Consider the following 25,487-nt stretch of genomic DNA (forward strand, 5'->3'; position numbering starts at 1 on the left):
CTTGATCATGGTGCACAATTTTTTTGATGTGTTTTTGTATTCGATTCGCCAGAATTTTATTGAGGATTTTTGCATCTAGGTTCATTAGAGATATTGGTCTGTAGTTTTCTTTCTTTGAGGTGTCTTTGTCTGGTTTCGGAATCAGGGTGATGTTGGCCTCATAGAATGAATTTGGAAGAGCTCCCTCTTTTGCTATTTCCTGAAATAACTTGAAAAGTATTGGTATTAATTCTTCTTTAAAGGTTTTGTAAAACTCCGCTGTATACCCATCCGGTCCTGGGCTTTTCTTGGTTGATAGTCTTTTGATTGCTTCTTCAATTTCATCCATTGTTATTGGTCTGTTCAAATTGTGTGTATCCTCCTAACTCAGTCTGAGCAAATCATATGACTTAAGAAATTTATCGATGTCTTCACTATCTTCTATTTTATTGGAATATAGGTTTTCAAAATAATTTCTAATTGTCTTCTGAATTTCTGTAGCATCTGTTGTGATATTGCCTTTTTCATCCCGTATGTTAGTAATTTGAGTTCTCTCTCTTCTTCTCTTCGTTAGCATGGCTAAAGCTCTGTCGATCTTATTTATTTTTTCGAAGAACCAACTTTTAGTTTTGTTAATTTTTTCAATAGTTTCTTTTGTTTCAATTTCATTGATTTCCGCTCTGATTTTAATTATTTCTTGCCTTCTGCTACATTTGCTGTTGTTTTGCTCTTCCTTTTCTAGGGCTTTAAGATGAAGTGTGAGCTCATTTATTTGTTGTTTTTTTCTTTTTTTGTGGAGGTACTTTTCTGTATGGAACTATAATATAGAACTATCCTGATACATTCTATAGGATCCAGCTGCTAGAAAGTGACCATAGAGCATTGGATTACTTGGGAATACAAATATATGGTATTGGGGTTAAGAGCACCAATTTTGAAGTCAATCTGGCAAGGCCTTCAACTCAGTTCCACCACTTAACTGGCTCATGTTGAGAAAGATATTCAATCTTTCTGTGCCTCTTTTCTCATCTGTAAAAAGGCATATGAATAGGTCCTACTCCAGAGTGTTGTGAGATCTAAACATTGTGATAGTTCATGAGAAAATTTAATATGATACCTGGCATATAGCACAAGTTAGCCGTTTATCACAAGTTAGCTGCTTTCATTATCATTACTCAAGTTTGAATCAGATCTCTGCCTCTTACTAGCACAACCTGCGTTCGAAATTTGTATGAGAATAAATCAATTTATTGTTGGAATGTTTCTCAGTAAATGCACAGGAGTGTTGTTTGGTTTACATTTACATATCCAGTTGTTATTCTGATGGTCTTCCTGTGAGTCACTATTATTCTATCATGTGGACAGAAAAACAAGTTCAGGAATGGAATGGAGTGTTCAAATGTAGATTCTTATTCTAAGGTCCTTTTTGTTTGGGATATAAGTTCTTTAGTCAATTAGCATTTTGGGGTCTTTACTTACCTTAGAAATTTGTGTAATATCTTGTCTTCTAGATTGTGTGCTTCCAGATGTGAGTTATCAGACAGAGTCCAGTGAGGGTGCTCAGTCTCAGAATATGGACCCTCAGAGACAAACTCTGCTGCTTTTCCTCTTTGTGGATTTCCACAGTGGATTTATAATCAAGCAAATGGAAATATGGGGTAGGTACAGAATGGGGCCACCAGCTCGGTTGTGCCAAATGCTAAAAGGATAAAGAAAGGGAAACATTTAATGCATCTATCTGAATTATATATTTTTTTGTAGAATAAAGAATTCCAGTGAAAAGTTTTGCTTAATAAATTAATAAATTATATGCTCTGTAGAAAAGATCTATAAGTTGATGTGTAATGCCAGATTCATGGGACCCCAATAGATCTCCAGGAGCCAAATCCGAAGCAATCACACAAGAGTCTTTATTGCAAGCTTGAGCCTGGACTCATACCCGTTCCAGATGCAGCGGTCCCAGGGAGTGAGTCCTGGTCCTTTGTTCAGTGAGATTTTATAGGTTTTTGGGGATACTCTATGCATCACAATATCACTCAGCAAATCATTTCACACCACGGGAAAATCAAACAACAACTCTTAACATTGGACATTGGTTAGCACATTCATTGGCGGGAACAAGTTGGGTAGGGGTGATTGGTTAGTACAAGAGGGGGATTCCTTTGAACTGATTGGTTTAAGCAACGAGGGGTGTACATGCTGAACTACTTGGTGTCCCAACATGTTATCAACTACCATAAACTACTGGGGGGTCATCTGGCATCCCAGGTATTTTCCCTGTCTCATGCTGATTGGTGGTTGCTAGGGGGTTGCTATGGGTCTTCACCTAGCCTAACGGAGTCAGGGACATCTGGGCCATCTCTCCTGTTATTTGCAGACCAAAAAAAAAAAAAAAAAAAAAAAAAATCAGCAGGATGGGTATGTGTATAGGAGTGTTCTGTGGGTTTTTCTAAGGACAAAGGTCCCCTTCCTTGGACAGGCTTTGAGGTAGAAGCTGTTTTCAGAAATGGAGTCACTTCAGTTTCTCAGATGCAGTACTTAAATAACAACATTCTGGGATTTTGGTTGGCTAGAGGTCAGCAGACACTTTCTAAAATTTTCCCTGACAGGTATATTAACTTAGGTTAGTAGCTTTCAACTTTAATTGCACAATGTATTACATGGAGAGCTTCTACAAAATGTCTAAGTATTGTACAGCGCAATGGTACACATCTGTAATCCAAGCAACTCCAGAGACTAAGGCAGAAAGATCATAAATTCAAGGCCAGCCTTCACAACTTGGTAAGACTGTGTCAAAATAAAAAATAAAAATGGCTTGGGTATAGCTCAGTGTACTAGCTTTTTTTTGTACTAGGTTCAATCACCAGTACAAAAAAAAAAAAAAGCCTAATCTTCACCCTAGAGGTGGGGTGCAGGTGTCAGGGTTGTTTTGTTTTGTTGGCCTAGGGCCTCATTATGCTAAGCACTTCCACTGAGCCACAACCCTGTTTCCTCTTAACATGTTTTTTTAATTAATTATTTTTTTTACACAAATTTCTCTGGTTGTACATGATGTAGAGTCACACCATTTGTGCATTCATACCCATACATAGGGCAATAATGTCTGTCTCATTCTACCATGTTTCTACACACACACACACACCCTCCCCTGCCCTCCCCGCTGCACAATCCAAAGTTCCTCCATTCTTCCCTTGGGTACCCCCTCATCATGGATCAGCATCCACTTACAGAGAAAAAAAGTTGGTCTTTGGTTTTTTGGGATTGGCTTACTTGGCTTAGCTTGACATTCTCCAACTCCATTCATTTACCTACAAATGCCATAATTTCGTTCTTCTTTAAGGCTGAGTAATATTCCATTGTGTATATATAACACAGTTTCTTTTATTTAATAAAATAATTTATTTATTTTCTCTTTTTTATTTGTTCTACTTAGTTGTACATGAATGCATTTCAATTCATCATACACAAATGGAGCACAACATTTCAATTCTCTGGTTGTACATGATGTAGAATCACATCAGTTTGTCAATTGTACCTGTACATGGGGCAGTAATGTCTGCCTCATTCTACCATGTTCCCCGCCCACACCCTCCATTCCCATCCCCCCCTGCACAATCCAGAGTTCCTTCATTCTTCCCTTGCCTCCCCCCATTATGGATCAGCATCCACTTACAGAGAAAACATTTGGTCTTCGATTTTTTTAGGATTGATTTACTTTACTTTACTTAGCATAATATTCTCCAATTCCATTCATCTACCAGCAAATCCATAATTTTATTCTCTTTTAATGCTGAGTAATATTCCATTGTGTATATATACCACAGTTTCTTTATCCATTCATCTATTGAAGGGCATCTAGGTTGATTCCACAGTTTAGCTGGTATGAATTGAGCTGATATAAACATTGAGGTGGCTGCATCACTGTAGTATGCTGATTTTAAGTCTTTTGGGTATAGACTGAGGAGTGGGATAGCTGGGTCAGATGGTGGTTCTATTCCAAGTTTTCTAAGGAATCTCCATAACTGCTTTCCAAAGTGGTTGTACCAATTTGCAATCCCACCAGCAATGAATCAGTGTACCTTTTTCCCCATATCATGGCCTGTGGGAGACCAACCTTGCATGTGACTTCAGGTGGTAGATGCTGCTAGATGCCCTGCCCTTCTTGGGTTTGAGGGACCTTTCTTTGTGCATGGGCGTGCCTTCTTACAGCCCCAGGGGTGGAGCTATCTTCTCCTGTTCCTTTGTAATATTACCCCTTTCCCTGTTTGGGATAGAATGTTCCATGGAAATGCCTTTTGTGTGTCCCCTTATCTTACTGTACCCTTGGGTGTGGCCTATCTAGATGTCAGTCAACCTGCTGACAACAGACATCATGAAGCTAGATTCAGCCCCTTGAAACTGACCCCTTGCCTCATTTGAATAGCTTCTCCTCAATAAAAGGGGTCAGCACATGCGAGGGCGCTCTCTCTCTCTCTCTCTCTCTCTCTCTCTCTCTCTCGCTCTCTCGCTCTCTCTCTTCCTATGGAGCCATCACAGCAATCCCAAAGAAAAAGGTATTTCTGTCTCTTGTGTGGTTATTTCACGCAGCCCAGTTAGCCCAGTTCCCCTGGAGTGACACCTGAGTGTTTTAGTCAGGAGCAACCTTGCAAATTGGTTCCCTGGGTGGGCAAAAAGGTCTAAGTGCTTAAGCCCCTGGGACAAAAGCTGCACTTATTGTTGCTTGAATTGTTGATAATTGCCATTCTGACAGGAGTGAGATAAAATCTTAGAGTAGGATTTTATTTGGAATTGACATTCTCTATTGTAATTTTGTTTGTTTATTTTTAAATTTTCTTTTTGTTTTCACTGAAAGGAAAGATGATGCTCAGTTTTAAACGTTAAAAGTGTACAAGTTGCTTTGTTAAAATAAAACTAAATTGTACACACACAAAAAAATCTTAGAGTAGTTTTGATTTGCTTTTCTCTAATTGCTAGATGTGTTGAACATTTTTTTCATATATTTGTTGATTGATTGTATATCTTCTTCAGTGAAGTGTCTGCTCATTTCCTTAGCCCATTTATTGATTGGGTTATTTGTTTCTTTCAGTATTAAGTTTTTTGAGTTCTTAATATATCCTGGAGATTAGTGTTCTATCTGATGAGTGTGTAGTAAAGATGTTCTCCCATTCTATTGGCTCTCTCTTCACATTATTGATTGTTGTAGAAATAGAAAAAGCAATCATGAAATTCATTTGGAAAAATAAGAGACCCAGAATAGCCAAAGCAATCATTAGCAAGAAGAGTGAAGCAGGAGGCATCACAATACTAGACCTAAAACTATACTACAGAGCTATAGTAACAAAAGTGGCATGGTACTGACACCAAAATAGACATGTAGACCAATGGTACAGAATAGAGGACACAGAGACAAACCCACATTAATATAGCTATCTCATACTAGACAAAGGCGTCAAAAACATACATTGGAGAAAAGATAGCTTCTTCAACAAATGGTGCTGTGAAAATTGAAAATCCATATGCAGCAAATGAAATTGAACCTTTATCTCTCACCCTGCACAAAACTCAACTTAAAGTGGATCAAAGACCTAGGAATTAGACCTGCGACTCTGCGACTAATAGAAGAAAAAGGAAGCCCAGATCTTCATCATGTTGGCTTAGGACCTGACTTCCTTAACAAGACTCCTAAGTGCAAGAAATAAAATCAAGAATCAATAAATGGGATGGAGTCAAACTGAAAAGCTTCTTCGCAGCAAAGGAAACAACCAACAATCATTAACAAGTTTTTAAAGCTTCTCAGGTTTCTGGTGTCATCTGGGCTTGAGAACTCTTCATCACCATACTGCCTTTCTAGGCATCACTGAAAAAGTGAAAAGGCTTGGAAGGCAGACTACAGGGAGAATATCACAGCCAATCATAGCAAATAACTGGCACTAGTCAATGTGAGTGTTTCTGATCTGGAGTTGTAAGTGGTAGGACCTCACTTGTTGATGATGCTGCCCTCAAACTTGCATAGTTTTCCTGGGCTCGGTTTACAACTCTTGAGAAGCTGGTGTTCTTTGGTGCCCTGTTCTATTGATTAAGGCCAGGGGAATGGGAAATAGAAGAGACCCAGATTTATGAGACTCCGACAAGGAGCTTTAGGTGAGGATATCTGGGGCAGTTATCTGGCCTGTGCACATAAAGAGGCTGATAAGAGAGGCAGCTTAATATTGTGGAGAGGACTTTAGGGTAGAACCAAGAGAGCTGGGTTTACTTTTAACTCTGATAAAGTTTCCTCAGTGATATTTGAGAAGAAAGTCAAATAAATCACCTGAGCCTCCCTTTTCATATATGTAGCATGAGCTTGTCAGGCTAGGTAATATCAAAGCCCTTCCAAGGCTAAAAATCATTTTAAGACTTAAGATCTGCTACCTTCTGGCATTTTTAAGAACATCTGCCAGAGGATAACCTTAGGATTATACCTTAAGATCTCAGAAACAGTGCTGTCATTCTTGTAGTACTATAATTTATACACCTCTGTTTAGCTTGACTTTGACAGTCTACAGTGTCTGAATAGTTGTAATGAGTATTGAATTTAAAAGAAATTCATCGCTGCTGTCAGGCAGTGGTGTACACCTATAACACTAGCATTTTGGGAGGCCGAGGCAGAAGAATCACAAGTTTGAGGGCAGCCTCAATAACTTAGTGAGGTTCTGTCTCAAAATTAAAAAAAAAAAAAATGTAAAAGGGTTGGGGATGTAGCTCAGTGATAAAGCATTCTTGGGTTCAATATCCAGTACCAAAAAAGAAATTAATCACTACATTAGCGAACATAGCAAGTGTCTTTTTAAATCTTATAATCTGGTAATTTAGGACTAGCCTCTGAAGGAGATAGTGAGAGGAGGTTGATGCAGATACTCTAATTTTACCTTGTCTTTCCCCCTCTTGTAATCCTTGAAAGCTTTCTCCAGAGCTCATCCTTTTAGGAAACAGATTGTTCAGAATTACAGCCTATTTCCATGCATCTTTTAAAAAGCACTTCCTTGGCCTTTTTCCCACCTTGTCATGGTAACTTTTCTATGATTAACTCATTATTTTATACAACGTCAGAAGCATCTGGTGGTATCAGCAGTTTTAGGAATGAACTTTGGCTTTTTAATTAAATGTCTGCTTTCAGAAGAGTCTGATTTCTTGAGGCTTTTCTTAGGATCAGACTGTAGAACATGCTAAGTCATCATAGCAACAGCATTATTTCCCCTTTGAATACTGCATGTACATTTCAAAATACTTCATTTCCACTACCCCAGTTTATCTACACAATGTATCTGAAAGAACATATTTGAAGTGAGAAAAGTGAAGTGACCCAGTCACCACTATTGATGGCAGAAGTGATCCAAAAATCTTTGTTCTCCTAATTCTAGTTCCAACTCCTTTTGGGTCTATATTTTACTTTCTCTACCAGAAAAGCATCATGGTGTCTTGTGGTAGGAAATGTTCTTCTGACTTTCATTTTTTTAATATTTATTTTTTTAGTTTTAGGTGGATACAATATCTTTATTTTATTTTTATGTGGTGCTGAGGATTGAACTGAGTGCCTCATGCATGCTAGGCAAGTGCTCTACCACTGAGCCACAACCCAGCCCCCTGACTTTCATTTTTAATACAGTCCTAAGAAAAACCAGCCAGCCTCAGGCTGCTTCACTGGGATGTCTTTGAACAGACTAGCCAAAGAAAAGTAGAGAAACACTGAAAATAGAAATATTCATTAAGAAGCATTTTCTCTAGGTTCCTAGTAAAGTGAATTTGTCTTTCTATCTGCTGCACCAGGATCATTAAATAATAGCCCATTGTTTGGTGACATATTTTTGCCCATTGTTCTTACATGTCAGCTTTTCTGAGTGATGGTGTTTAGAGGTACCTGTGGTTACTTACTGAGAGGTCATCCCTCATTTAAAAGGACCTCATATCAACAGTTCTCAAGCTCATCTTTGTGTTAACATTTCCTTTACTGCAGTACATCTGAAAGAAATGATATACTGCTTACAGTGGCTTGCCTCAACACTGATGCTCAAGTAGGAGAAGAGGAGGGTTAGACACATTCTCCAGGAGATTTTCCTCTCCCTCTTTCTCTTTCCCTTTGAGAGTTACCAGTATCATTGTTTTATAGCATGCATTAAACAGGATCCTTCATTTATTTCTTCAAAAATAATGTAGTTCTTCACTTTAATTTTCCTGAAATTTCTTTTACTTATAAGTAGGAATTGGGTAGATTGATGAGTTGCTGGGAGGAATTCATCTAAACAAAAGTGGATAGGCAGAAGTGGCTGCTACTTCCTGAGGCGTATTCCCTCATCCCAGCCCTGACTCCCAGCACATGAAGAGTAGTCATCCTCACTCATGGTTACCAACATTCTGCCCTCTTAGGAGTCCACACTTTGCTCACAGCCCAACTCAGCGCCATCCTCATGGAGAGCCACAGTGCAGTACGAGATTCCATCCAGGCCATGGTGGACCATGTCTTGGAGCAGCATCACCAAGCTGCCAAGGTAATAAGTAATTCACGACTTCTTTCTAAAAGAGAATGTAGAGCAACAGTGCCTCAGACCCCCAGCCCCTTATGCCCATTCTCTCCTCCTCTGCCACCTAGGTGTTAGTGTAACACTGCATCCAGCCTAGGAACTCAGGCTTTCATAGAGTCACTATAGCCAGCTTGCTTAGTTTATCTTCTTCTAGGTTGGTTTGAGTAAATAGGGACCGAAATAATATAGAAAAATGACTGATAACTGTGTCTCTTCCTAATATGTTTATCACCCTATCCCATACATCTTGTGGAGCTGCTGCTTCCCTAAACCTTATCTTTTCCCCCTGTTTTCCTAATTCTTTATAATACCACATTCTCCTCTTACCTTTCTGAATTTCTCCATCCTGCGCACTTGGTAACACATTTCCTACTTCATATAGCTCCCTTTTCAGGGAAAAAACAGCCATCTTAAGAGAGCAAAACTTTAAAAAAAAAAAACAAACCCAAAAAAGTAAATGTACCTGCTGTGTTGCCCAGTGTCTTACAGTTTGTCTTTTTCTGAATGTGCATGTGTCAGTAAGTCATATCTATGGGAGGAGAGAACATTTTAAAAATTTATTTTGATCCCTTATTGTTAGGGGACAGGGATTCTCTAAACCAGTCTGAAATTAATGTAGTCTCCTCCTCTATTTTCTCTAGGCTCATCAGAAACTACAGGCCTCACTCTCAGTGGCTATGAATTCTGTCCTGAGTGTGGTGAGTGGAAGCACCAACAGCAGCTTCCGAAAGACATGTCTCCAGGCTCTTCAGGTTGGTAGGAGATTGGGGGATACTTATAAGTGCCAGGGTTTTGCTGGGTGCTGTGGCACATGCCTGTAATCCAAGCAGCTTAGGAGGATGAGGCAGGAGGATCATGAATTCAAAGCCAGCCTCAGCAATTTAGTGAGGCCCTAAGCAGCTCAGTGAAACCTTGTCTCTAAATAAAATACAAAAAAGGGCTGGGGGTGTGGCTCAATTGTTGAGTAACCCTGGGTTCAATCCCCAGTACCAAAAAAAAAAAAAAAAAAAAAAAAAAGTGCCAGAGTTTTAACGACATCCTATTACCTATCTTTGTAATGTATACAGTGCTTTCAGAATATATTTTCATTTGCTTCCACTGTGATTCTACATAGTACCAGGTCTAAGTGTTTTAAGAAATGTTAGTTGAATAAATAGTAGTATGTTTACTATTTTATAAACAAGAAAAATTATTTAAGATCTGAGCTTCCTTTAGGTTACATAGCTAGTTAAGAGAAAACTATGATTAGATTTGTGATTCTCAATCCCTTGTTGAAGAATGCTGGGTAACAGAATGCATTGGAAATAACTGAGCAACCATGCATTTTATGTATATGACAGTATACAGTGGTGTAGAGAGTATTGGAATCAGAGGTTTGGCTTCAAATCCTCACTTATTTGTGATTTTGCTTTGTGGACTTCAGCCTACATTTAATTTCTCTGAGCCTTTTCTACAAATTGGAAAAAAAAATAATAAACCCTCACAGGGTGAGGACTGAATGTGTGCTATCATCCAAATTTTTATATCTCCCCAAAATTCTTACATTAAAATCCTAACTGCCAAGATGATGATCTGAGGAGGTATGGAGCTTTTGGGGATAATTAGGTTAGGTTCTGTCATGAATAAAATTAGTGCCAATAATGAAAGATATTCCATAGAGATCCTCAGGCCCTTCTGCAAGTGAGGATGAAGGGAGAAGTAGGCAGTCTGCAAATGTAAAGGGGCCCCTTACTAGAACCCGACCTTGACTTCTAGCCTCCAGAACCGTGAGAAATACATTTCTATTGTTTATAATCTCACTGGTCTGAGGTAATTTGTTAGAGCAGCCAGAACAGGCTGAGACAGTGAGAAACCACATAGCACTTGCTAGGCTCTTGATAAATGTTAGTTTCTTTCTATCCTTTTAGGAATATGTGCCAAACAATTGGAATTATCAGTGGGTAACATTCATTCCATGTTTGTTGCTTCATTTTTAATTTTTTTCTTAAAAAGGTACTATAATAGAAAATTTTAAATAATAACATACATTTATCATGACAATATTAATTTTTGCATATTTTATCACATATAGTTGTCACCAAAACATTGCATACTCATATGTAATTTGACATTTTCCCATTCTAGAATTTTGTTTTGGTTAACCGATATTCCACTGTGTTGTTTTAATTTAATAAACCATTTCTCTAATGTTAGATATTTAAGTTGATAACATTCTTTCTGCTGATATAAATAGTGTTTCACTTAATATTTATTGTGATAGCCGGGCACGATGGCATATGCTAGCAGCTTGGGAGGCTGAGGCAGGAGGATCACGAGTTTAAAGCCAGCCTCAGCAATTTAGAAGGCCCTAAGCAATTTAGTGAAACTGTGTCTCAAAGTAAAAAATGAAAAGGGCTCTAGGGATGTGGCTAGTAGTTACTCCTGGGTTCAATCCCTGATACCAAAAAAAAAAAAAAAATTATGTGTAGTGTATGTGTTGTGTATGGTGATAGCTTGGTTATTTTGAATTATTTCCAAGAATGTATTTCTATAAGTAGAGTTACTGAGTCAGAGGGTATAAGTAGTACATTTTATCATAGCTTCACCTTTCTGGATCATGTGGATAACACCAGGGTAGTTAGAAGAAGCTTAACTTTTATTCTACCTATGAGATTTGGGGGTGGATCACTTCTTTTTGAATTTCAATTTTCTAGCTTTTTGTATTGGGTGATTACCCTGGCCCCCTTTAATGTCTTGCAATTAATTCTATATTATAAAGTGTCAAAGATTATTGTTCATTCCAGTGGGTACAGACTATATTCTTTTATTCCTTTCCTCCCTAAAAGGATTGTCTGAGTAAGAGTTCTTATATTGGCCTAAGTGGTCATTGGAGCCTCTGCTCTCTTGGAACTTATTCTGCATAAAAGCAGTTTTATAACCCCTTCATGAACAGCTGGATCTCTTATTTCCTGTAGACTTAGGAGAACCAAGACCTTGGCTAAATAATTTTGCTTTAGGCTACAGAAATGGGAAGACTTATGGGAGCCATAGCTACCTGTCTCACATCAAGTACCCCCAGGCATTTTTCGTCCCTCTTGCTCCCATAGAGACTAAGGAAACTCTGAACACAATGTGAAAAATGTCATTGTTGTGTGCATCATCCTCTCCCCATTTAAATGTCCTGTGAGTACTTCTGCTTTGGTTTCCAGTACTAGAACTCAGCACTTTCTATCTCTGGCCTATTTTAGGCAGCTGACACACAGGAGCTTGGGACCAAACTGCACAAAATATTTCATGACGTCACTCAGCACCGATTTCTTCACCACTGCTCATGTGACATGAAGCAAGTAAGTGCAAAGTAATAATCAGTACTTTGGTGGACAGCTTCCATTTTAATGTGTGGGGATCCTGAATTCAGGGTGGGAAAGTACAAGTACCTTAGATTTCACAGTCTGAGGCTAGTCTTTCATCAAGGAAGCCTGAGGTCTAGAAAGACTTTCTAGAATAAAGTATTACATAGAGGTTGAGAGCATGGTTAGACATTGCTTAAATTCCATTTATGCCACTGTCATTATTATGGAAGTTATTTTACTTTTCTTAAGCCTCAGCTTTTACAAATTTTTTTATATTGGGAATTGAACCCAGGGCCTCAAACATTCTACTGCTGAGCCATATCTCTAGCCCTTTTAAATTTTTTATTATTTTAAGACAGGTCTTACTATGTTGCCCTAGCTGGCCTCAAACTTGTGGTCATCCTATCTCAGCCTCCTGAATCATTGGGATAATAGGCATGTGTCACTGCAGAAGTTATTTTACTTTTCTTAAGCCTCAGCTTTTACAAATTTTTTTATATTGGGAATTGAACCCAGGGCCTCAAACATTCTACTGCTGAGCCATATCTCTAGCCCTTTTAAATTTTTTATTATTTTAAGACAGGTCTTACTATGTTGCCCTAGCTGGCCTCAAACTTGTGGTCATCCTATCTCAGCCTCCTGAATCATTGGGATAATAGGCATGTGTCACTGCAGGCAGCCAAGCCTCAGCTTCTTTATCAGTAAAACAGGAATGATGCATGTCCAAAATTATTGTTGTGAAATTTGAATAAGATAATGTATGTAAAGTGGTATGCACATAGCTACTATTACAATGGAAATGATATGGTTTGATTCTTGCATTTACTTTTTTTTAATACTTATTTTTTAGTCGTAGTTGGACACAATACTTTTATTTATTTATTTTTAAGTGGTGCTGAGGATTGAACCCAGGGCCTCACACATGCTAGGCGAGTGCTCTACCACTGAGCCACAACCCCAGCCCTTGTATTTACTTTTTTTTTAATATCTATTTTTTAGTTGTAGGTAGACACAATATCTTTATTTCAGTTTTATGTGGTGCTGAGGATTGAACCCAGAACCTCATGTGTGTTAGGCAAGCACTCTACCACTGAGCTACAACCCCAGCCCTGTATTTACTTTTGACTAATAAAAATATACACTTTCATCTGTTCACCATTCTCAATGCTGGAGATCTAAAGTTGCATCAATTAAGATTTCTAGGCATGCAAAGTCAAGTATCTTCCACTTGTTTTGTATTAGATTCTTCTAAGGGAGATCAGATCTTGGAAATTCTGAATATCTCCCAATTTTAGGTATAGCTGGCAGTAATCCAGTTGAAGTCCCACTTTTCTGACTTTCTTAGCTGTAACCTGTAGGATTGATTCTTCTGGAGCTAAAGCATAAGATAATAAATAAAAGAGATTAAAGACAAAATTATTACATGGTGGTTTTGGCCAAGATGAAATAATAGGGACTAGATTTGCCTCCTCCCCAAATTAACAAAAATTCTGGACATAATATATGCAATGGCTCTTAAGACATTAGATATCAGGAAATAAGTAGAATAGTCATTTGCAAAAGGTGGGAAAAAATTGATTTTGTTTCATCAAGCAAAATGATTGCCTCCAGAACACTGCTTAGAGAATATGGAGAACAGAGAACAAGGAGGGGGAATCTAGACAAAGCTTGGTGGTCTCCCTAAGTTGAATAGGTGAAATAGGAAATCCAGGAATACTATCTCAGTCTGTTTTATGTGGTTATAACAAAATATCCTGTGGCTATGTACTTTATAAAGGAAAGAGGTTTGTTTAGATTATGATTCTGATGGCTAGAAAGTCCAAATGGCACTAGGCACAGTAGCACACACCTGTAATCCCAGTGACTTTGGAGGCTAAGGCAGGAGGATAGCAAATTTGAGGCCAGCCTTGATAATTTAGTGAGATCCTATGTCAAAAAAAAAAAAAAGGCAGGGAGGCTGGGGATATAGGGATGTTGCTCTGTGTTGCCCCTAAACTCAATTCCCCAGTACCCCCCCACCACACACATGAAGAAAAGAAGAAAGAAGTGGGGGGGGTCCAAATGGCATGACACTAATATCTGGTAAGGGAGAAAAGAAGATTCTGGGAGAGATGACGCTCTAATATATCCTGCCAGACTCAGTCCACTTCCTGAGATCAGCATTAATGGCTGGTGTCCTGAGGCAGTCATGATCCAATTCCCTCCCACTAGGCCACCTCCTAAAGGTTACATCACATTTCAGGACTATCACATTGGGGGCCTAGCCTCTAGCATGTAAATCTTTAGGGAAGAAACCTTATCCAAACCATAGCAGATGCCAAGGCAGCTAAGTTTTCAGGGAAGAGTACCAGAAAGAGGAGAGCTGTGCACAGAAAGAAAATTCTGGATATCTGCAGTAGAATTGCCATTTATATTTAGTTGAATACTAATCAGCTCATTTCTGTGAAGAAACTTGTCCAGGTGAAGAACCACTCAGAAGGATTAGAGGGAACAATATGCAGAGCTTACACAGGGCTACAAATAGACTGCTCCTGCTGTGCAGAGAGGAAAACCTTATAATCTGTGGAGCATCAGGTAGAATATACTAAGAATACTAAGAAGAGTCTTATCTTAGGAGTGGAGAAAAACTAAGCTTACAATAAACAGTCCTCTGTTATCATCTAACAACATTTGAAAGCAGAAGCAAGACCCAAAAGGATCAAAATGTTTTCAGATAATTCAATGGCATTACAAAACAAAGTTCAAGAATGTTTATAGGAATAGCCAGGTACACACACCTGTGATCCCAACTACCTGGGACGCCTGGGCAGGAAGACAAAAAATTTGAGACCAACCTCAGCAACTTAGTGAGATCCTGTCTCAATAAAATAAAAATCAAAAATAACTGGGAATATAGCCCCAGTGGTAGAGTACTTGTCTACCATGAACAAGTATCTGGGTTCAATGCCCAGTACTGAGAAAAAAAATACCCATAACCTATCCAGGTAATATTTGTAGCGCCTTAGAAGCCATAGAAAACTTACTGCTTTGCTAAGAATCAGGAAGAAGCATCCCACAATGACAAAACTTAATCAAAACTGATCCAGAACTGACATAGCAGTTAGAATTAGTAGATAAAGAGATCACTAAAAGTTATTGTTTTTAATATTTTGTAAGTTTTTTCAGTGTGGCCAATTTGAGGGGTGGAGTTTGATTTAGAAAATGATATGATGTTTTTCTTTTACAGAGAATATCATGACTAATTATCAAAATATCTTTAGTGTTTCAAGACTCACATGGTAAACATAAAACTGCTACACTTATTCAAATAGTATATTCAGTGGAAATAAAAAAGTCATAAGTAGAAGCTATTTTTTTTAAGATCTGCAGCTAATAGGATAAGTTGATGACACAGCACAATTTAATTGGCATTCCTTTTGGGAGTGAGAGATTAAATTCTTTATCTAAAAAAAAAGTCATTTTAATGCATAGTGTTATATCTCCATGGCCATGTCACAAGAGGCTTGCCAAGGCAGCTAAGGCTTCAGGTCTCACAGAACTGCAGTCAAGTGAAACCATAAATAATAGTATCAGAATTTACCATCTGATCAGTGGATAATACTTTCAAGGCATTCAATTAGCTTACTTTCTGTAGTATTTACGCTGTTTACATTGATAATCCCATTCATGTAGTATTTGCTACAAGGGAGACATAGAACCAGTTGTTTTGACTAAATATGATGAGAAGCCATTCTTTGGGTTCCACATAATTTGTGGCAATCACGGACAGGCTGCTTAAAGAGTGATGTCTACTTTGTTCATTGTGTTGGAACAGCCCTGTGAAAAGAAAACAAACTTTAGTACTATTCCAATTGACTTATCTGGAGAAATGGGAGCTCCTTAAGATCTAGATGCATTTTACAGTCATTTTATGAGGATTTTCCTTCAGGTAAAACTACTACATTGCCTCTCATAAAACAGTTATAATTATAATTGTATTCCATGTATTGCAGAAGCTAGATTGACAAGTTAAGTAGAGATATGGAAGTTACAAAAAAGATCCAAAGCAAACTTTTTTTTTTTTTTTTTTTTTTTTAGTTTTCGGCGGACACAACATCTTTGTTTGTATGTGGTGCTGAGGATTGAACCCGGGCCGCACGCATGCAAGGCGAGCGCGCTACCACTTGAGCCACATCCCCAGCCCCAAAGCAAACTTTTAAAGATGAAAACTACAATGTCTGAGAGGAAAATTACACTGAATAGTATTAATTGGCACATAAGACACTTAAGGAAAAAACAGCAATAGAAACTCCTGAAACAAAACACTGGGGTTTTAAAAAAGACTATAAATAAAGAAATACTAGCATATCTGTGAGCTGTAGTACAATTTCAAGTAGCCTAATATGTATTATTGAGAAAGATAAAGAAGAAGGGGTTTGGTACCAGGGATTGAACCCACGGGCACTTAACCACTGAGCCACATCCCTGGCCTTTTTTATTTACTTTTTTTTTTTTTTTTTTGAGACAGTTTTGCTACTGCTTGGGGCCTTGCTGAGTTGCTTAGGCTGAGGCTGGCTGCTTCTTCTTCTTCTTTTTTTTTTTTTTTTTTCAATCCTCCTGCCTCAGCCTCCTTAGTCACTGGGAGTACAGACTTGTGCCAGAACACCAGAAAATATACTTGAAGAAATGATGGCTGAAATTTTTTCAAATATGATGAAATCTGTAAACCCACTGATCTAAGAACTTCAATGAACTGTAAGCCCAAGAAGCATAAAGAAAGCAACACCAAGGCATATAATAATTAAATCAGTTAAAATCAGTGGTAATGAACTGGGGTTGTGGCTCAGTGGTAGAGCACTTGCCTAGCATGTGTGAGGCACTGCGTTTGATTCTCAGCACCACATATAAATAAATGAATAAAATAAAGGTTCATCAACATCTAAAAAATATTTTAAAAAATCAGTGGTGAAGAGGAAATCTTAAAAGCAGAGGGGGGAAACCCCATGTTATACATGTACAAGGAAACAGTATAAAGATTACAGCAGACTTCTCTTTGGAAACAGTGTAAGTTAGAAGAGATGGAGCAGCATCTTTACAGTATTAGGGAAACCTCCTGACCTAAAATTCTTTACTCAGCAAAATATCTTTAAAAGCAAAGATGAAATAAAGATTTTTTCTAACATATAATTGATTATCAGCAGATAAGAAATGTAAAGTAAATCCTTCAAGCAGAAGAAAAGTGATACCAAATAGAACCTAGGTCTACACAAAGGAATGAAGAACACTGGAAATCTTTATATTTACTATACTATTAAATATAAAGACTTTTTCTTACTATTTTGATCTCTTTAAAACGTAATTGACTTTTTTTTCAGTGCTGGGGATTGAACCTAGGACTCAATACTGCATATGTGTCCTACCACTGAGTCCCATAACTGACTTTTTTTGTTAATTTTTTTTTAGTTGTAGATGAACACAATATTATTTATTTATTTAATGTGCTGCTGAGGATCGAACCCAGGGCCTCGAAAGCACTCTACCACTGAGTTACAACCCCAGCCCATAACTGACTTTTTAAAAGCAAAAATAGTAACAGTTTGTAACCTATATGCAAATAAAGTGTATGACAACAGTAGCACACAGACCAGGAGGAGAGAAATGGAAATACATTTATAAGGCCTTATATTATATGTGGAATGATATAATATTAAAGGCAGACTGAGCTAAAAGGAACCATTAGATAACACAAGAAGGTCTTATAACTAATAAGCTAGGGAAGGAGTTAAAATGGAATCATTGGGGCTGGGATTGTGGCTCAGTGGTAGAGTGCTTGCCTAGCATGCATGAGGCACTGGGTTTGATCCTCAGCACCACATAAAAGTAAAAAAAGATATTAAAAAATAATAATAATAAAATGGAATCATAAAAATAATCCAAAAAGGCAGAAAATGAGAAAAATGAAATTGAGCACAATGACACAAGTGGAAAACAGTTATGAAGATGGTTTATTTAACCCACATCATTTATCCCATAAGTTGGTCTAAACCCAGTTAAAAGATAGATTGTTAGAATGGATAAAGGATCAAGAGTCAACTATATGCAGTCTAAAAGAATCCCACTTTAAAGACACAAAAAGATTAAAAATAAAAGGATGGAAAAAGATATGCTACACTAATGAAAAGAGAGCTGGGGGCTGTGTTAATATTAGACAAAGTAGATTTCAAAACAAGGGGTAAAGAGGTCACTTCATCATGAAAGCATCAGGCATCATGAGGACAGTACAGATGTTCTATCACAAGCTGAAAATGTTGTCAGTCAAAATGATTTAATAACCTAATCTACCGAACATCATAAATTAGCCTCACCTACCTTTAAGTTCAGAATGCTTGTATTAGCTTATAGTGGTACAGAATCATCTACCATAAATCTACTGTATAAAATGTTGAATCTCTCATGTAATAGCACTGAGAATTATACTGAAAGTGAAAACAGAATGATTGGTCAAGGACCATCTGTAGTCCTAAAGATTCAAGTACCTTTTATGATAACTTTAAAATACATGAAACAAAACTAATAGAACTAAGAAGAAATAGATACATATTTATACTTAGATATTTCAACAAAATTTTCTTAATAATTGATAGAATGGGGGGCTGGGGCTGGGGCTCAGTGGTAGAGGGCTCGCCTAGCATTCGTGAGGCACTGGGTTCGATCCTCGGCACCACATAAAAATAAAATATTGTGTCCACCTAAAACTAAACAAATAAATAAATATTTTTTTAAAAAATAATAGAATGGGTAGAGAGAAAATCAGTAAGTCTATAGAAGTCATCAGTAACACTATCAATCAGTTTGACCTAATAGATGTTTATAAATCACTCTGCCCAACCACAGAAAAACATGCATTATTTTCAAGTATATGGGACATTTATAAAGGGAGAACATATTCTGAGCCATTAGGTAGGTCTCAATAAATTTAAGTTTATTTAAAGTCATAGGAAGTACATTTTTTACCACAATAGAATTATTAAAGTAAAATCAATAACACAAAATTTCAAAATATTTGGAAAATAAATTAGTTATAAACACAAAATCAGAAGGGAAATTAGAAATAATTGAATAGAAGTTCAATTTATCAAAATTTATAGGGTATTGCTAATGTAGAAAATGTCTGTGTGATAAAAGAAAATATTATCAAATCAGTTACCTTACTTTCAGGTTAAACCAGAACAAGCAGAGCAAATTAAACACAAGGTAAACAAAAGAAATGAAATAATAAAGATCAGAGTAGAAATTTAAAAAAAAAAGAATAATAGAGAAAAATGAAACAAAAAGGTGGTTCATTGAGAACATTAATAAAATTGATAAACATGTAGACAGATTAATCAGAATAAATACAGAAGGCACCAGTTGCCAGAAACTAGAAAGGTGGCATCAGTTGCTCATCAGTATGAGCAACTCTACAGCAGTACATTTGACCACTTAAATGAAATAGACAGATTTCTTAAAAGATAGGAATTACCAAAGTTCACTAGGAAGAAACACCCATGTGTACGTATAGTTCTTTATCTATTAAGGAAATTGAATTTTTAGTTAATAGCCTTTCCATAGTCTCCAGAATATATAAAGAACCCTCAAAAATCATTAATAAGAAAATGCCAGTTTTTTTAAATGGACCAAAAATTTGAATATACACTTCACCAAAAAAGATATAGGTAAACAAACATCAAACACATGAAGCCAACATCATTAATCTTTACAAAAATTCAAGCAAAAGCCACAATTAGATATCATTTTATACCCATTTGGAATAAAAATACTGTATCACTGGGTAAATTGGCATGCACCTGTTGTACTGTTTTCCCTGCTCAGGAGACTGAGGCAAGAGGATCACTTGAGCCCAAGAGTTGGAGGATGGTCTGGGCAACATAGCAAGACCATGTCTCAAAAAAAGAAAGAAAGAAAGAAAAAGAAAACAGACTATACCAAGTGTTGGCAAGATGTGGAAGAACTAGAACTTTTATACTCTGTTTGTGGGAATGAAAGATGGTACAATCACTTCAGAAAACAATTTGACAGTTTCTTTAAAAGTTAAATGTGGCCGGGTGTGGTGGTGCACACCAGTAATCCCAGCAACTCAGAAGGCTGAGGCAAGAGGATTGCAAGTTCAAGGCCAGTCTCAGCAACTTATTGAGGCCCTAAGCAATTTAGCAAGACCCTGTCTCAAAATAAAAAAAATTTAAGGGCTGGGGATGTGTCTCAGTGGTTAAATACCCCTGGGTTCAAATCCCCAGTTTTAAAAAAATGTTTAAAAAATGTTAAATATGTACCTACCATATGACCTAGTTATCCCACGCCTGCATATTTACCCAAGATAAATAAAACCTATATACACATAAAAACTATGCACATATATGTACACATTAACACTAATGTTTATAGCATCTTTTACAAGTCCAAAACAGGGAACAAACCCAATGTCAGCAGTTAAATATATAAGCAAATTTTAGTTTATCTATACAATTATACAATACTCAGTAATAAAAGGAATGAACTGTTGATACACAAAATAAAAGCCATGCTGAGTGAAAAATCCAGAAATAGTTAAGAGTGCATACCGTCACTCATACATTGCTGGTGGGACTGGAAATTGGTGCAGCTACTCTGGAAAGCAGTATGGAGATTCCTTAGAAAACCTAGAATGGAACCACCATTTGGCTCAGTTATCCCACTCCTCGGCATATACCCAAGGACTTAAATCAGCATACTATAGTCATGAGGCCAAATCAATGTTCATAGAAGCACAATTCACAACAGCTAAGCTACGGAACCAACCTAGATGCCCTTCAACAGATCAATGGGTAAAGAAAAAATATATATATACACAATGGAGTCTTACTCAACCATAAAGAAGAATGACTTTATGACTTTTGCCAGTAAATGGATGGAACTGGAGACTATCTTACTAAGTGAATAAGCCAATCCCCCAAAACCAAGGGCCAAATGTTTTCTCTGATATGTAGATGCTAACACACAATAAGGAGTCAGGGGAATAGAAGTTCGTTGGATTAGACAAAGGGAAGAGAGAGGCAAGGGGAATAGGAAAGATAGTAGAATGAATTGGACATAACTTTCCTGTGTTCATACATGAATACATGACCAGTGTAACTCGACATCATGTTCAACAACAAGAATCAGAAGTTATGCTCCATCTATGTATAGTATGTCAAAATACACTCTACTGTCATGTATATCTAAGAAGAACCAATAAAAAATTAAAAAACTTTTCCAAGCCAATCAAATATACAAATAGCCCAGGAAAATAAATAAAAATTATAAACATTTAATCTGTAATACAAATAAAAAATATTGTTGAAGAAGAGAGTGAGACCACTGGATAGGAGAACAGCTTGTGTTTAAATGTCAGGTCCAGCAGAATTCCTTATACAAACAAGACATTCACAAATTGCCAGTTTCTTTCTCTCTACCCCAGGAGAGAATGTTAAATGTTACTTGCCAGAGAGGGTCTTTTTGCTCATGAAAGAGCTCAAAGTACTTGTGGGCCAGTTGCGCTGGAGGCAGAGTTTACAGCTTCAGGTTGGTCCAGCTGTGCATGGAGTTGGCCAAGTTCACAAAAGTATAATAACCCCAGATGGTCATTCCCATAGTTAGATAAATGGGTCATGAAAATTCTGATCTGAAAGATAAATAAAAATGACCTCACAACATCATCTGTTTAAGCTCAAAAGGGGCTGTGGTTGTGGCTCAGTGGAAGAGTGCTTGCGTAACATGTGTGAGGCACTGGGTTCAATTCTCAGCACCACATATAAATAAATAAAGGTCCATTGACAACTAAAAAAAGTTAAAAAAAAATGTGTCAGCAAAAGCTCCAGGAAGCATGTCACCTTACCTTGGAATGTCATGGGAAGTACAATTATATTTTTATATGGAAAGACCAACATTTAACTTCTGTATCAAACTAACACTCAAAAGTCACTCTTAAAATTAAAGTTCTTATTGAGCCAGGCACAGTGATGCACTCCTGTAATCCTAGCAGCTCAGGAGACTGAGACTGGAAGATCACGAGTTCAAAGCCAGCCTCAACAGCTGCGAGTCACTAAGCAACTCAGTGAGACCCTGTCTCTAAATAAATACAAAATAGGGCTGAGGATGTAGTTCAGTAGTCGAGTGCCCCTGAGTTCAATCCCCAGTACCCCCCAAAAAATATTAAAATTGTTATTGAGGGGCTGGGATTGTGGCTCAGCAGTAGAGCGCTCGCCTAGCATGTGTGAAGCCCTGGGTTTGATCCTCAGCACCACATAAAAATAGATAAATAAAATAAAGATATTGTGTCCAACTACAACTAAAAAATAAATATTTAAAAAATTGTTATTGAGAATGGCATTCCCTCACTGCTTATCCAAAGTATAGTGTAACTTTCAGTATCAGTTTTTTCCCTGTTATGGAATTAAAATCAAATCCCAAGATAAATTAATTTTAAGACTAGTGAAGTGCCAGAATTAAATCAGTTATAAAATTAAAACATTGGTCCAGATATTTTCTGATGTAGATACATATGTATATGTTGAAATGGAATCAGAGTTGAGTAAACTTTATTGTTTCTTTGTTGTCTAATGGGAGATTTTTTTTAACTACAATAAAGGATTCTGATTATTTTCTCCATCAGAAATGGTGTTTGAGGGACTTAAAAACAGCATACTACAGGGATACAGCCATATCAATATTTATAGCAACACAATTCACAATAGCTAAATTGTAGAACCAATCCAGATGCCTCAGTAGATGAATAGATAGGGAAAGTTTGGTATATGTACACAATGGAACATTACTCAGCTTTAAAAGAGAATAAAATCATGGCATTTGCAGGTAAATGGATGGAGTTGGAGAATAATGCTAAATGAAGCAAGCCAATCCCAAAAAAACAAAGGCCGAATGTTTTCTTTGATATGAGGATGATGGCTCATAATGATGATGGGGTGGGGGAACACAGGAGTAATGGGGGAACTTTAGATAGGGCAAAGGGGAGGATGGGAAAGGGAGGGGGAAAAGGGTAGGAATAATGGTGGAATGAGTTAGACATCATTACCCTAAGTACATGTATGAAGACACAAATGGTGTGAATACTTTGTGTACAATCAGTGACTTGAAAAATTGTGTTCTATGTGTGTAATATGAAACAAATTGTATTCTGCCATCATGTATAACAAATTAGAATATATAATTAAAAAAAGAAATGGTATTTGATGAAATTAACCTGATTTGCATATTTTATATATACATTTATTGAAATATCACATAGTACCCCACTAATATGTTGGTTTTTTGTTTAAATGTATCAAATTAATTTTATAAAACTAATAATGGTGGTACAGAAATTCATTACATTTAGCTAAAACCTTTTCCATATCACTAATCCTTTTATGGTTTTTTCATACCTCAGTATTAACTCTAAAAATATATGGCATTTCAAGTACTGTTCTTTTTTGTATCATAAACTAAGGAAAAGTGAAATCTAGATTGTTCTAGACAGACCAACCAAAATTCTGAATGTGACTACAGAGATAATCTGATGTACAGTCTATCAGGCATTGTAGCAAGAATTAAAAATACCAAATAAAGGAGAAATGACATAATTTCTATCTAAATTACAGAGATTACTTCTGCATCTCATAAAAAGAGAGTTCCTTTTCGATAACAATATTTTATATTTGCTCCTAAATGTCAAATTGTTTTAAAATATATAAGTGGTTTAAAAAGTAATTTTACTATTTTATATATATATATATATAAAGATTATATGAATGTTCAGAGTGACCAAACTTTTAGAATACAGTATTTTATTAATTTTATTAATAAAGCAGGAAAATAAAAGATTATAATTAATATTATAATAAATATAACATTTGAAATTGAATAGTAAATATAGAAGAAAAGTCAAAGGTTTCAAAAGCTAATGTTTGATATGGTTGTTTACTTACTCTTTTAACAGATTATGTTGCTTGATGTGGTTATTTTGGGCTATTTGGAAATAAAAATGGATATGCAGTTAAAAAAAGAGTGCGTATTCTTTGCTTGTATTTCTACAAAATTCTATAAAATGCCAAGTAATCTGTACTTTTTGTGTCAATGGCTGCTTGAAGATGGGAGATAGGAAAGTTGAAAAGAATCATTATAAAGGGCAGTAAGAAACTTGTGGGTGATAGATATATTCATTAACCTTGATTGTGATGATAGTTTTATAGGATATGTATATGTCAAAACTTACCAAATTGTATATTTTATATGCATGCAGTTTACTTTTTGTTAGTTACATACAGTTTCTAAGAAAGAAGCAGGGCCTTTAGCACGTCCTCTGGATTTTCTTCCTCTTCCCTCTGCCTCTCTGATTTAATGGGGGAAGTTTAGGTACCTGGGCACCAAAGGATCATGACGTTTCATGGATTTGCCCATCTTCCTCTTCAGTGTGACTGGAAAGACCCAGTAGAAGTGAGTTCCTGTTAATGCTCCCTTCACCACAACTTTCGTCATGGCCCTATGCACCCTCTAGGAAGCACTTTCCAGGAATGTGACTGTTAGCTCAATGCAAATACTCTCACTGGTTTCCCTCCAGTTTGGAGAGTTGCTGCCCATACCTTGAGCATTTTAAACTAATGTCCACTGTATTCATTTCCTAGGGATGCTAGAAGACAGTATCATAAACTCAATAGCTTAAAAACAACAGCATTTATTCTCTCACAGTTCTGGAGGCCAGAAGTCTGAAATCAAGGTATGGGCAGGGCTACACTCCCGTCACCAGCTATAGAGCAGAATCCTTCCTGCTGCTTCCAGCTTATGGGAGGAGCATCTTGGCTTCCTTGGCTTGCATCTTGCAAACTCCAATCTCTACCTCCATCCTCACCTAGTCTTTCTCCCTCCGTCACTCAAATATCCCTCTGCCTTTGTCTTATAGGGATACTTATCATTGGATTAGGGCCCACCCTAATTCAGGCTTAAATCTCCAAATCTTTAATTATATCTGCAAAGACCCTTGTTCCAAATAAGCTCATATTCACAGAATCTGTGATTTAGGAGTTGGATTTGTCTTTGGCAGGGGAGCATAATTCAATTCACTTTAGCCATCTGTATCTTCAGGATAAGGCATGTGCCATTGTCACAGGACCTGGGACCTATGGGAAGAGACAGACTCCTCAGGATCTAGGAATATTTCAGCTTTTGAAGCCGTACTACTCAGATCTCTGATATCCTAGCAAGAGCCAAAAAAGAAAAAGAAAAAAAAAAAACTATATGACCTCTTTACCCTGTTCTTTGGCTGTAGTGATAGATCAGGGCCCAATTAACTTGGCAGATAGCTAGTAAACTAGAGACCTTACCAGTAGCCCTAAGTCTTAGAAGAAAGGAGCATTTACTGGATTTCTAATCTGTGCCAAGATTTTCACTTTATCTCCACAAAGATGTTATGAAAAAACAAAAAAGTTGTACTGTTTTACAGAAAAGGAAACTAGTTACAAAACTTTTGCCTAGAATCACAGCTAGTAAATGTCAAGGCCGCAATTTGTACTGACATGCCCTGGCTCCAAAGCCCAGTAACATTGTGACTATGTAGGACTGGGTAGCAAGC

At 37.0% G+C, this 25,487-nt stretch overlaps 1 protein-coding gene across 1 annotated transcript in view; it reads left to right on the top strand.

Moving 5' to 3' along the window:
* The window catches only part of TOP6BL (TOP6B like initiator of meiotic double strand breaks), an 86,928-nt gene extending 61,741 nt beyond the window's left edge, over positions 1 to 25,187 (top strand). Inside the window, exons 9-13 of the mRNA XM_081282286.1 lie at positions 1,491 to 1,637; positions 8,383 to 8,504; positions 9,179 to 9,289; positions 11,765 to 11,863; positions 23,859 to 25,187. Of these exons, the coding sequence (XP_081138412.1) occupies positions 1,491 to 1,637; positions 8,383 to 8,504; positions 9,179 to 9,289; positions 11,765 to 11,863; positions 23,859 to 24,020 (641 nt within the window). The 3' untranslated portion in view covers positions 24,021 to 25,187. The remainder of the gene's footprint in view (positions 1 to 1,490; positions 1,638 to 8,382; positions 8,505 to 9,178; positions 9,290 to 11,764; positions 11,864 to 23,858) is intronic.
* Positions 25,188 to 25,487: the final 300 nt, after the last annotated feature.

The sequence above is a fragment of the Spermophilus citellus genome (assembly GCF_964194105.1).
Source record: "Spermophilus citellus genome assembly, chromosome: 2".
NCBI classification, from domain to species: Eukaryota; Metazoa; Chordata; class Mammalia; order Rodentia; family Sciuridae; genus Spermophilus; species Spermophilus citellus.